The following is a 14,364-nucleotide window of genomic DNA, read 5'->3' on the forward strand; positions in this document are numbered from 1 at the left end:
GTAGGATACTTCTATACAGACCACTGAAGGACGTGGATTGTCTCAACAACTCTACATCATTTGAAGAGCAATAGACAGAAAAACAGTTGTAAAAAAGAAGTGAAAGGGGACTCAGTCTGCAGGTTCTACCACATCTTAGTAACAAAACTCAGAAAAATATGTGGTTTCTTAAAACGTAATTTTCATCCTGACAGAATCCAAGCTGATCTGACAGATAACAAGTGTTTTAGCATCTCTGTGCGTCAGTGTATGATGTACCTCAAATTTGTAAATCTGCCTTGTATATTTACTCAGATAAAAGTAAATAAATTGTGCAAAAGTCTCCTTTATTTAAGCCTTAAGAGATTTTCCCAGGATATGTGATAAAAAATTCACATTTTCTTAAACAACATCAAGTTTCTGTCAAGGAGAAATAACTAAAATTTTAACTTGATAGCATGCTGAGATAGCCATATGCTTCCTTTGAATGCAGCTGTGACTGCTTACAGTCCCCCCCCCCCACATTTTGTATTAAAACAACTGATTCAATTTGGTATCAAAATACTACAGAACACTTGCTCTGCTTTAACTATATTTTGTGACAAAGGCTCTCAGTACACCAAGGCTAATAAATGAATATGGAGCAGTTTACAAGTATCTGGGAGGAAGAGAATTTTTATTTTCACTGTATCATGAGTCAGAAATCCATTCTAATTAGTCCAGGTTGATTTTCATTTGGATGTTAAATAAAGAATCGGATTTCAAGAAATAGTTCCTCATTAGATGTGCCTTTAATTACAATTTATTTTCTATCATTTGCAGCTACCTTTATAACAGTGTAAAGCAATGACTGGTGAAAACCTATCTAAATTATCCATCATTAAGTGACCTTTTAGATGAAGATATCTACTAACAGTTTTTTTAACAATAACAAACTCCCATATTTCCTGATAAAAAGAGAGCACCCCCCTGCCCTCCTTTTGAGTAAGACTTTGTTGCTACCTTGCATCAATTGTTTAATTTTCAAGTAGTATATCATGAATTGGACTATCACAAAGTACATTCTTTCCTGAATGAAATAACATCTTACCTTTCTGAGGCCTGATGATAAAAGACTGCGTGGCTCCGTTCACCAGTCTGCAATATCCATCTATCAGGTCAGCCATATTCTCTGCAATGGTTAAGGATGGTGCTGTCACTGTCAGAGGCTAAGAAAAAAAACAAACAAAAAAAACAAGGCACCAACAAGAGAGGCATTATTTGGGTCGCAAGCATTGAGCAGAACAGCTGTGCCATTGCATCAGAGATTTGTACATACTTGAAAACATTAAACAAAGATGTGGGCAAGAGTAAAACTATATACATCAGATTATTAGCAGTGATTATTTGTACTCTGGTAGCACCAATAATATACTAAGTGCCATCCGCATCCATAGGAGGACACAGTAATAGAACATATATTAAAATATTTTTGCAGAGGAATATCAATCCTAATTAGTACCCCCTAAAGAATAGGGTCTGAAGGTGCAGCAAATTAAAACTTTTTTCCTAAATGAAAAATTAACCTGATCTTATTTAAGTGGTTTCTCAGGCTAGCCTCTAGTGACCAATTGTCCACATTAAAAAAAAATCAACACTGAAGTCACAATCTTAACATAATTTTCTTCTGCCGTGGAAGCTGTTTATTCCTCAGAACTCTTAAAGGTGATGATATCTCCACCGTGCTTTCCTTTTCTACGCTCCTACAGCAACACATTCCTTGCCCTAAAAGTAAGTGTTCCCCAACTTTAAAAAGTCCAAGCTTAAACACTGTTTTGGTATTAACTGTTCATTCCAACTTTTTATTGGTTCTCCTCCATGTGGACACAGGCAGCCTGTCCTCTCTCTTTTTCAAATCCTTAGAGGCTGCTGTCATTCAGTGGATAGGACACAAGTGCAGGTGATGTGATTTCTATTCCCAGCTCTGTCACTAGCTCACAGTATGACCTTGGGAAGCCACCTCTTGGTGCTTTAGTTTCCCCAGCTATAGAATAGTGACAATACTACTTAATCATCATTTGGAGCTCTATGAATGAAAAGTGTGATGTACACTCCAATTATTATTAATGCTAGAGCAGCAGGACAGTTAGTTTATTTATTTATGCTTCTTTAAGGCTTACATCCTTTAAATCTACACTCTTTTACAAAAATGAAAATAAAACAAAACTTAAAACAGAATCACAAAGAATACAGTGAACTGCAAACACAATGTTAAAATATCTGCCAACCAGAATCATAATAACCTGATGACTCTTTCTCTTAACTCACCCTCTCCCTCAAAGACCCAAGGAAAAAAAAGAGGTTTGCAGAATGCCTGGAAAGTAACAAATGCAGCTGTTGTTATAATTTATTTGTATTGTGTAAGGCCTAGAGACTCCAATGGGGACTGGGGTCCCACTCTGCAATTAACTGTAAAAACACTTTGTAAGGCAGTTCCCTGTCTCAGAGAGCTTACCATCTAAATAGACAAGACAAAGGGAGGAGAAACAGAAGCACAGAAAAGTGAAGTGAATTGCCCAGGCCATACCAATGGTCAATGGTACAGGCAGGAATAGACTCACTAGACCACAGTAACCTCAAGCTCTCACAGATAAAGATCATCTTCCTCATTTATTATTCTGACCACATCTCACACACCTGTCTTTAAATTCTTCCATTAGACCCCTCTTCTCCATTACATCAAATACAAACTCCTCTCTCTTCCACTGTTTTGCTTTACTTTACTCCAGACTATTTATCTGACCTACTCTCCTTATCACACTGCCTGCCTGTTCACCCGCCTACTCTCTACCAATTCTGCCAGGCTTTACGCTCTGTTTGTATGTTTCTTCCACAGAGGACTCTGTGACTTTTTCCATGCGGCCACCATGCATGGAACGCCCTCCTTGACCAAGTTCACCAAGCTACCTTATCCCCCTCTTTCAAATCCTTCCTTGATACAAAAAAAAGGTCCACCAAAACATGTTGTCTTATTTCACATATTCACTTACTGTACATATTTTTAATAGAAAAAACCCTTAATAGTATTTCCCCCCTGCTGTGCGCACATCTTTCTTGTGAAACCACAGAATTTTATTACTGCGTCCACTGTCTCTCTTCCTTCAGTCCAACTGCACAGGGCCATATCATTTAGATTGTAAGCACCTTGGTGCAGGGAACCTGTCCTATTTATTTGTGCCAGCTCTTGCTAATCACTCATATTTGTGCTGAATAAGTTCAGCATAATGTACCTACAGAACTAATATGAAACCAAGCTCATTTTCCCCTGGGACAAACCAAGTACCGAAATCCAGAAGTGAAAAGCCAGAGAAACAAACCCAGGCCTTTTATTTTTTCTGAGTTAAAAAAAATATATATACACACATTTAAAATTCAAAGTAACAAATCTATAACTTCAATGCAGTATTATTACATATTCTTGTAATGTATTTGGTACTCTGAACAATCAATTTTTAGGACTATTTCCCCCCCTACAGAATATGAACTACTCTTCTCTGAGCTTTGGTTAATGTTGACATGATGTAAAATGCTCTTTGCTCTAATTTAAATGTTCCAATTTATAATATTAACAGGTAAATAAAAATGTCAGAGATTCATCTTAGTGATAATTTAAGGAAAAAAATGAAGTCAAACAGGCAGCCACTTAAAGATTTGGAGTAAACAAATTTATTCCATTTTATTATAATTAAATTGTACAAGAGAGGCTTAAAAAGCATTACTGCACACAGAATAATTTCCTCAAGCTCCATTTTTGGTATTTGTGTGTGTGTGTGTGTATATATTACTGTTGGAAACAATTTCAATGTAATTTTCTTATAGGGTAGAGAAACAAAATATGCATAAACTTTATCAATAACTTTATCAATAACTTTAAGATATTGACAGCTGTCAATATCTTACCTCAGGTGCTCCTGCTATTTTGAGCTGTAACATCCCTTTTCTGTCCTTGTCTTCACTGTTTGAATACTGAATAGTCTGCACCTGATTGAAATCTGCCAAGTGGGTAGGCTGCAGAAAAGCATATATAAAAAAATTAGACATTCATAAGAATTGCATAATACCTTGACTCTCCTCTTCTTTCCCAATATCTCACGTATGTATAGCATTAAAAGCTCTACATTACATTGAACAAGCTTGAATTCATATCTATCTGATACTAATTCCGGTCTCATCGTGTCATAATCTTCAACATTCACTCCTTCAATTTCTGTGGACTTTACACCCCATCATGGTAATCATGTTTGTAAGTGAGGAGGGGTGGACCGAAACCAGTCAAAACCATTCCTTATTTGCCTGAAGGGGTCACTGTTAAATTAGGATAGTTACACACTAGTAACTGAATTCAGATATTTTGGCATGTCAGTACAAAACACCACAATCAGTAGGTCAATCAGGCTCTGTCCACATACATAGCATACTCAATGGAAAACATTCTTTGGCGTGCTCTAAGTGGAATGTTCTCAACTGAACACACCACTGATTTCCAAACCTCTCTGTAATCTCTGAATTAAATTCAGTGAAAGGTAATACATACGCTTAACACAAAGCACAACAGTAAAAGCTGCCAGATGTGTGGTTGTTATTCCTGTGTGTTTTCTCGAGGCAGAAGGGCATGGGTGTCTGAGTGCTATAACTTAGTCAAATGAATTTACTTCAGACAAAAGTAAAATGATGCAGTACAAAATAAATGAACTAAATATCAAAACAAAAACAGATATGCTACACTTTCTGGTATCTAGATACTACAGAAATGGTTGAACTACAACAGCTTTAAAATGACAGATAAAAGTGCTGAAGGATTTCTTTAACCTAGTAAATATTCTGCTTAAAAAAAGGGTTACAGATGTGAAATACCTAAATGATTTTTTTTTTTAAGATGTCACCAATATTTTAGATACTTAAATGTGTGCTTCAATGGGTATCAAAAGCCAGCAAATCCAGAGTTAAGGTCAATAGTGGCTCTTTATTTCACACCATTGTGCTTTCTCCCCATCCCACCACATGAGTAAATGCTCGAGTAACAGCTTTTACTTTGAATTTCCTGCCTTTTCTTAGTTTGGCTCAAAGATTAGACTTTTCATTCATCTTTGTCTAAAGCCCCATTCACAATAAGCTGTGCCTCACTCCATAGCCTTTGAGACAGGAAAACAGAAGCAGACTTACATTAGAGCCCTTGTCTGTAAGGTAACTGATTCCTTCTTCTGGGCCAATTGCCAGCTCCACTGAAATAATCCAGCTTGACTTTTTATGTAGAAGGAGGAGGAGATGGTGACATTTAAAGGGAAAGAGAACAAAATTGAGGACAAAGGCTCTCCAGCATCATTCATTACACTCATCAGTGAACAATCTTTACAAACTTTTAAACTCTTTTAAAACAAATCAAACAGATTAATATATAACTATTCCTTTCCCTGGCTTTCGGAAGTTAAGAACCAATGTATATTAAATACAATACATTTTTGCATCTACTGACATCTAACTACCACTCTTACTCCAAACTCTCATGCTTCTGAAATACTCATTTTGAGAGATGGGTATGTAATCAATACCTTTTGTGGTTAATGAAACTTAAAAAGAGAACACTTTTAATCAAAATGTGTACTACAGACAGGCAATTAATTGCAGGTCTAAACAATGTCAATTATACCTATTATTCCATAATGTGTTTTGCAGATTACTGAGTTCCCTATACTTACACCAAGAGCACATTTGAAGCATTCTTTGTCAAATCTGTATACTGGAGACAGGATCTCAAAGAATTTCTGAATACTTTCTTCTCTGTTGAGGATGGCAAACTGTCGAAATGTTTGTTGAATCAGTTTTCTTAGTGTTTTGGCCTGTGTAATGAAATATGTAAAGATCACTTAGTGTCTGTGCATCTAAACCTGTGCCAGTGATGGTGAATATTAAACACATCTATTATTCAATATCAGTTACTCAAATTACCAATGAAACATAAAAGATGTGATTATTAATCAGAAAAGAATGCAGCCAAACATTAATAATGCACTGTTCTGTCTTCCAATTTTACTGCACACAACAATATCCCTCCATATTTACTGATAGATGCTTTCTGTGTAAAATAAAGTTAACAATTTGAATTAAAAACATAAGAATGGCCATTACTGGGTCACATCAATTGTGCGTCTAGCCCAGTATTCTGTTTTCCAACAGTGGCAGATGCTTCAGAGGGAATGAACAGAACAGGGCAATTACTGAGTGATCCATCCTGTCATCCAGTCCCAGTATCTGGCAGTCAGAGGTTTAGGGACACCCAGGGCATGGGGTTGCATCCATGATCATCTTAGTTAATAGCCACTGATGGACCTCACCCTCCATGAACTTATCTAACTCTCGTTTGAATGCAGTTATAATTTTGGCCTTCACAACATCCCGTGGCAATGAGTTCCACAGGTTAACTGTGCATTGTGTCATGAAGTACTTTCCTGTGTTTGCTTTAAACCTGGGTTGACCTCTGGTTCTTGTGTTATGCAATGGGCTAAATACAGCTCCTTATTCACTTTCTCCACACGATTCATGATTTTATAGACCTCTTATTATATCCCCTCTCAGTCATCTCTTTTCTAAACAAAACAGTACAAGACAATATGATTATTATCCTCTGTGTGAACTAATTTTTCTAAGCTCCTTGTTTACCCCTACTTTCTGAACTTCTTATCAGTGTAAAAAATGTCATCAGCAACCTATGCTTTCAATAAATTATGAAACATTCTGCTAAAACATTCTGTCTTCTAATTTGTACATGCTCATTTATTTGTGCTTATACTCCAGGCTAGGCACCTAACTGATCACTGGTGCACACAATTTGCATATAGCACTTTTGTAGTTCATACATATCAGAAACACATGGTCAGTTTTGAAAATTTGTCCCAAAACCTTTTGCAACCTCCTACTGATAAGTAAATATATATTTTTCAAAATAAAGTCCTCTTCACAGATCCTCTTTTATTCAGACACAAAGTTAAAGCTATATTTTCAGCAATCTGTTGACTGCATTCTGCCTGTAAGTCAAACAAACATCACAATATCCATGTCTATTTGTGCTCTATTTCTTTTTCTTGTGAGAAGAGTTTTCAGTTCAACCATGTAATTCGAGCGGATATATCCTGAACTAATGCTCCTTCTTGTACTCTCTCTATTAGGCTGCAGGATGAAGATACCACAACCACTTTTCTTGAAGGATTTATCTGACGAACTGTCAGTGTACACACGAATCTGTTTGCTTTGTAACATATACTGCTGGATAGTCTATTCGGTCCAGTACTAAAAAGGCCCTGTGTACAATTATTTTTATGGCAAAGTTTGACTAATTTGTACATAGAGAATTCTGTCCTCTTCGTATAAGTGCTGCTCAAGCATGTGAGTAATCCCATTAAAATCAACAGGACTACTTGCATGAGCAAAATTAAACATGTCCTTGTGTGGTGATTCATTGGTTCAAGGCCATATATCCTTCAACTTCTGGGTTCTTAAAGTATGAGATGATGTACAATTTAGTGACAATAAATGAATTTTACACCATTTTATTAAAAGTCTCCAATGCTAAAAATGAACAATGCACAAGCAGCAAAGGTCATCCTTCTGCCCAAACAGGTACCGTCACTTTGAGTAGACACAAGAACCTGATTACGTATTCTTGAGACATGAAATGTGTGTTTTGGTGAGTAAGTGTTCAGGACTTGCGTAGGCGTCACTTTGTTATCATTAATTGTAGATACGTACGTTCATAAAAAAGTACTCATTGGATGAACTAAATATATACACCTATACTTATATATAAAGAAACACACATTTGCACAAAATATTAAGTACAGTATCAATATCTGGCAGCATAGAGAGTAAATTCCTGGACTTTTTGCCTCCATGTGTCACAATAAAGAGCAACAAACTCAGAAGCAACATCCCCAATATGCTCAACCAATCCCTTAATCAGCAACCCCTTAGCAGCAGACCCACCCTCTGACAAAGGTGGATCAAATAAAGGAACCTTATGCCATGATTTGGCCAACTGGCCAGGGGAACAATTCCAAACCAAGGACCCTCTGAAGAAAATGCTCTGTCCTCAGAAGTTTTCTGGACACTGTTAGTACTAGTTTGTCCCCACCTGCTGGGAGGATACACCAGCATGATGGTATCTTCATGCTCTTTTCCTCTCTCCAAATTTCCCCTTCTGCTTCAGAAGTTATATTCTAAGCAACATCACAACAGAGAGATTACTTTGAGACAGTCTGTAGCACTACTACATTGGGTAAGGAAGACAGAAGTGTAACCCTATTAGCTAAATATTAAATCTCTAAGGTCATGCAAATCACCTCTGTGATGAGCTCAAACTTCATCAGTTCACATATCTGCTATATAACTACATAGCAGTACATAGGGTGGCCATTTTTAAAGGGAAAGTCCCGTATTTAAGCCCTCCTGCAGGTGTCCCGACTTTTTCTTAAAAACGGGCAAATTGTCCCATATATTCTGTCTCCCCACCATTGTACTGGCGGGTCCTGCTGCTACTTGGATCCCTGCTCGCCAGCCACCTGCCCTCCCATCAGCAGTAAGGGGGAAGGAGGTATCCAGTGGCCAACGATGTGGGTGGGTGTGCAAGGCTGGTGTGGTAGCGGGGTGAAGACGCAGGGCATGAGGAAAGCCACTCCTTCTGCTGGCCCGCCAGTGCAGCCCCTGCTGCATGCTGGCTTTCATCCAGCAGGGTCCCGCCCCACTTCTGGCCGGCACCGTCTGCACACTGCAGCAGCCAATGAGTGCAGGCAGGTGCCACATGGTTACATGCTGCCTCTCCTGCCACCCATCAGCCCTTTATGTTCTCCCCCTCTTGCTGTCCTCTCCCTGCTTTGTCTCTCTGCCCCCCGACCCACTGCTCCTCCACATCCCCTCCCCAAGTGGAGTGCGTCCCACTCCCAGAGCTGTGTGGAGAACCAGTCCCTAGTCAGAGCGCTCAGTTCACCAACAGCCTGGCTGGTAGGCTCCTTCCTTCCCCCACTGCTCTGGTTAGGCTGGAGCCCTGGGAAAGCCCAAGACCCTCCACCCCATAGCGCTTGCCAGGAGGAGCTGAGCCTTGCGTGTGCCAAACTCTGCACAGTGCTGGCATGGAGAAGCCTCTCCGCCCATCAGCTAAGCCCTGGAGTGGCAGGGGGAAGCAATTTCCAGCCTGTTCATGCCCTGAACCTGCAGGCTCCACAGCAGCCCCTGGGGCAGGGGCTTAGCTCTTTCTTCACTCACCGCTCCCCACCCTGGGTCCTGCCGCCAGGGAGCATGGGGCTGCTCCATCTCCTAGGTACCCTCCCCTGCAGAGCCAACCCTCTGGACAGGTTCGCTGTAGCCTCTGCAGTCAGGTTCCCTGGGCCTTGGTGCACAATGCATCCTTAGGGCTCAACTCCTTCCGGCCCCTACTGTAGCTGGAGGCAGCTGGGTTATGTCAGTGGCCTGCAGCAGCCTGGAGGAGTTAGCTGCCTTTCGGCACTGTGTAGCCAGGAAGGGACAAGTCGGGGGTGGGGGAGAGAAGAGATGAGCTCTGCAAAGACACGGTGTCATAATCTTAGTCCCAGATTTGGACCTTAGCGTCCAAAATATGGGGGTTAGCATGAAAACCTCCAAGCTTAGCTACCAGCTTGGACCTGGTACTGGCTGCCACCACCCAAAAAATTAGAGTGTTTTGGGGCACTCTGGTCCCCCTGAAAAACCTTCCCTGGGGACCCCGAGACCCAAATCCCTTGAGTCTCACAACAAAGGGAAATAATCCTTTTTCCCTTCCCCCCTCCAGGTGCTCCTGGAGAGATACACAGACACAAGCTCTGTGAAACTACACAGAGTGACTCCCCCTCTCTGTTCCCAGTCCTGGAAACAAAAGTACTTTCCTCTTCACCCAGAGGGAATGCAAAATCAGGCTAGCAAATCCAACACACACAGATCTCCCCCCCTGATTTCTTCCTTCCACCAATTCCCTGGTGAGTACAGACTCAATTTTCCTGAAATTTCCCAGTAAAGAAAACTTCAACAGGTCTTAAAAGAAAGCTTTATATAAAAAGAAAGAAAAATACATACAAATGGTCTCTCTGTATTAAGGTGACACAATACAGGGTCAATTGCTTAAAAGAATATTGAATAAACAGCCTTATTCAAAAAGAATACAAATCAAAGCACTCCAGCACTTATATTCATGCAAATACCAAAGAAAAGAAACCATATAACTTACTACCTGATCTCTTTGTCCTTACACTTAGAAACAGAAGACTAGAAAGTAGAAACTACTTCTCCAAAGCTCAGAGAAAGCAGGCAGACAGAAAACAAAGACCTCAGACACAAACTTCCCTCCACCCAGAGTTGGAAAAATCCGGTTTCCTGATTGGTCCTCTGGTCAGGTGCTTCAGGTGAAAGAGACATTAACCCTTAGCTATCTGTTTATGACACACGGGCCAGGTCATCTCTTCCCCACCTCTTCCTCCTCTGTGGCTGGAAGCAGCTCCCATCCCTTCCCTCTTGCACATTGCCAAAATGATGCTGCTGGCCATATTCTGGCAGAAATCTGAGGAGAAGGGCCACGTGACCCTGTGTGCCTCCCCACGTGTTGCCTCGGGAAGATGTGGTGCCAGGTACCAGGGGAGGCAGGTCCATCCTGGGGGCCCAGCCAAGCATGGAGGGCGGAGAGCACTGGGAAGGGAGGGATGTGTCGGCTGGTCATCCTCCTCTCCCCCACCCCGCCTTGTGAGAGAGGTGTGTGAGAGTGAGAGAGTGTGTGTGTGTGTGTGTGTGTGTGAGAGACCTCTCCCAGTGTGTGTGTGTAGGGGGGAGGGGGGACAGTGGTGTGTTTGTCACCCTCCCCCTGTGAACCCTAAAGCCTTAAAAATAACAAGATAAATAAAAAGAATCCAACTAGCAGTATTTCTTTTTAACAGGGGCTTGGTAAACTTGATATTAATTTGAATGTTTATATACGGCATTGTTCTGATTGATTGTCGTTGAACTCACTTAAATATGAGTAATTTTACCAGGTGTCCCATATTCAGCGTAGGGAAATATGGTCATCCTAGCATTACATGCTACCAATGTGTGAGAACACCAGTGATTAATACTTTTCTCATCAAGAGAAAAATGTTTCCATAGCAGCCCACTTACTACTATAAATGCAAATCATCACTCACTTTTCAGGTCCCAGAAGCAGACGAATGGAAGCCATTTTCATTTTCTCCAGTATTTAAAAAATATGCTATTCATGGAATTGAGGCACATGATTAAGGGGAAGTATAATTACCTTTACAGAATCCAGCAAACTCTTCGGAAAAAATCTCTTTAAGCCAACATCTTTCCTGAAATAAACAAACACACATATACTGTTGATAAGAAATCTTGAGATACCATGGTGATGGGGTCTTTAGAAATGCATGTAAATACACTAGAGAGACAAGGTGGTTGAGGTAATATCTTTTATTGGACCAATTTCTTATGGTGAGAAAGACAAGCATTCAAGCTTAAACAATTCTTTTTCAGTTCACATCATCATACGGCTACAACAACACTGCATGCGAATATAATCCTCAGTAAAGTTCAATATTAGAATGCAAATTCAGAGTCATTAAAATGTTAACTTTAGCCACTCCATAGCAATTGCTGTACAGTAGTATCTTCTATTATTAAATATAGAAAGATATCATCTTTAGAATAGGTACCTGAGATGGAGACTGCATTGCGTTTAATGGTGTCCGCATGCAATCACAGAGAAGTGCTGCAAATGAATTGCCTACAGTACATAGTTTATTGTTTCAAGAAACACTAAAAAACACAGTCACTACACAGTATACTGAGAAAGGACTAGCATGAAAACTGGAACACCCAATCATACTTACGCACCTGCAACTGTTTTGTGAGAAAAGCCGTCCTCTGACTTGTAGAATTTACCATAAATGAGGGGTTACAAGGACCACTCTGGCTGCTGCTAGACTGGATTTCTCCTTCTTATGGGCATCCAAATATATTTGTATTGCTGTGTTATTTCTAGCAGCATTATAATTAAGGTCTGTGCATGTATTTCTACTCTAATTTTTTTTCTTAAACTTAACTTAAACCTTTAGGATTAAAACATCTTCTTGGCTGAAACAAGATGTACCCAGTGTAAGCCTGACATGTTATCTATATCCCCAAAAACTTTTTTGACTTTAAGTTTGCAAGACTGCATATGCCACCAACACCAATTGTAAAAAGCAATGAAATATGCACTAAAACATTCAACACTCAACTGACAAGTTGACCTCCTCAACCACTTCCTTCCACTCTACATATCTACATTTCTAAGTGTCAGTGTTGATACACAGATGCAATTGCAAAACTATGTGATATATTTATCATGCACCCTTGACCACTTCACCTATCCTCTGCCCTCTAATTATTTTCATAGAATTTATTTAGTGTCCCAATCCCTTAGGCATCATACAGCCACTTTTTTTTTTTAAACTAATCTACATTTCTGAGCAACGTGACCATCCCACACGAATGCTAACAAAATGTTACCATCACACCCATGCACTCCATATTTCAGACACACATGCACACCCTAGAAAGACAGACAGAAAGGATTAAAAAAACCAAACACAAATGGTGGACTGTGATAGAGTAAGGCCAGATGACTATTGGAAAGTAGTGAGAAACAGGTATGTTAGCCCCAGACTACACAAATCCCTGTTACCATGGTAACCAAATGGCAGTTGCTCCTGGTTAATCAAGACACCTGGGGCCAATTAAGATCCTTCTAGAAAGCAGTGGAGACAGCTAGGTTGATTGGAACACCTGAAAACAATCAAGCGCTGGCTGGAACTAGTTAAAAGCCTCCCAATTAGTCAGTTAGAGGTGCCTCTCAGGAGTTGTAGGAGGAAGCTGTGCTGCTGGAGAAACTGGGTAGGACAAACCCTATCAGGCACAAGGAAGGAGGCCCTGAGGTAAGGGTGAAGTAGATGCTGAGGAAGTGGGGGCTGCTGTGGGGAAGTGGCCCAGGGAATTATACTCTTCTTGTTTCCAAAAAGTCAGTTACCAATAGCTGCTACTATTAGGGTCCCTGGAATGGAGCCCAGAGTAGAGTGCAGGCCTGGGCTCCCCTTACCCCCTCCCTGATTAATCACAGAGACTGTGAGAGGGAGAGTTGCTTCTTCCCACCTCTCTTGCTGGCTTATGATGAAAATGGCTCAGTAGGCTGTGATCCTTGCTTCTAGAGAGAGAAGGGGTACGTGCAGGGTCACAGTGAGCCTCTGAGGCTACTGTAATCTGCCTGGTAGTGCAGGACCTGCTGAGACAAGGTTGGCGATTTGTCACATGGACCCAATCTGAAAAGTTTGGATCCAGGTTCAGATTATCCCAACCTCTGGGTGTTGATCTGGAATTTTAGTTTGGCTCAATGTCTAATTTGGATGACAATATAGTACTCAAAATAGTGCTTAGCCTGGCTTATAAATATACCCTTGACTTTGAATTCTGTTGCTTTTATGGAGTAGTTGGCTGCCCCTATTTTCTCCCTAGCAGCCAACTTCTAGAGCAGGTGAGACTGAAAGGGAAGAGCTTGAGAATTTCCAGAGGTGTGTCAGAGCACGAAGATACCATCCTGCTGGTGCATCTGAGCAGCATGTACCAGGTTGTGTCAAATGTCACAATCTATATTAACATTAGCATAAGAAAACAAGGCTCAAAACTGGAAAAAAATATCTGTATTGAAAGGATTTCTGCCCTAATCTTCTCAAGTGGTAATACAAACTATACTTAAAAAAAAATAAAATAAATAAATTTGAGTTTGTGAACTCTTCATAGACGGGATCATGTCTACCTCTTCAATGAACATTAAGGAAAGCCTTCCATGCTGATATATTTGGAATGGGAGGGGAAGATAGTAATGTGCCTCAAACATCTATCAGGTATGGCCAAACTTCCTGACCCTCTGAGCTGCATACAACAATCTTCAGATTTTTGAGAGTGAGGGCGCATCTGCTGGGGTTTGGGGCTTCTGCTCTGCAGGGTCCAGGGGGCTTGGAGCACCTGCCATGGCATGAGACTTCAGCCCTGAGTCCCGGCAGGTGCCCCACCATAGGGCAGAAGCCCCGAGCTCTCCCAAACAGTCTGGCAGGTGGAGAATTGTGGGGGCTCTGAGAGCCGTAATTTAACTGTTCGGCCACCCCGATCTATATAATAAAATGCCAGGATTGTCACTGTGTGTGTCATCCTGAAGCCTAGAATGTACCTGTTGAGTCAGAGTGAAGCAAAGGAAGCAGCTACAAACATGGATGGGAGCTTTTTTCTTTAGAAAAGCACCAGGTTCAATCATCACTGGGATTGCTGGTC

General features: G+C 40.7%; 1 protein-coding gene across 21 annotated transcripts in view; it reads right to left on the bottom strand.

Annotated features, from left to right (window-relative positions):
- The window catches only part of PTK2 (protein tyrosine kinase 2), a 430,903-nt gene that overhangs the window by 159,895 nt on the left and 256,644 nt on the right, over positions 1 to 14,364 (bottom strand). For all 21 annotated transcript variants that reach the window (XM_030546389.1, XM_030546388.1, XM_030546386.1 and 18 more), the window contains 5 exons: positions 11,300 to 11,354; positions 5,715 to 5,855; positions 5,182 to 5,259; positions 3,919 to 4,026; positions 1,070 to 1,187 (listed from right to left, as the gene is read on the bottom strand). In XM_030546389.1, the coding sequence (XP_030402249.1) occupies positions 1,070 to 1,187; positions 3,919 to 4,026; positions 5,182 to 5,259; positions 5,715 to 5,855; positions 11,300 to 11,354 (500 nt within the window). The remainder of the gene's footprint in view (positions 1 to 1,069; positions 1,188 to 3,918; positions 4,027 to 5,181; positions 5,260 to 5,714; positions 5,856 to 11,299; positions 11,355 to 14,364) is intronic.

The sequence above is a fragment of the Gopherus evgoodei genome, unplaced genomic scaffold (assembly GCF_007399415.2).
Source record: "Gopherus evgoodei ecotype Sinaloan lineage unplaced genomic scaffold, rGopEvg1_v1.p scaffold_44_arrow_ctg1, whole genome shotgun sequence".
Taxonomy (NCBI): Eukaryota; Metazoa; Chordata; order Testudines; family Testudinidae; genus Gopherus; species Gopherus evgoodei.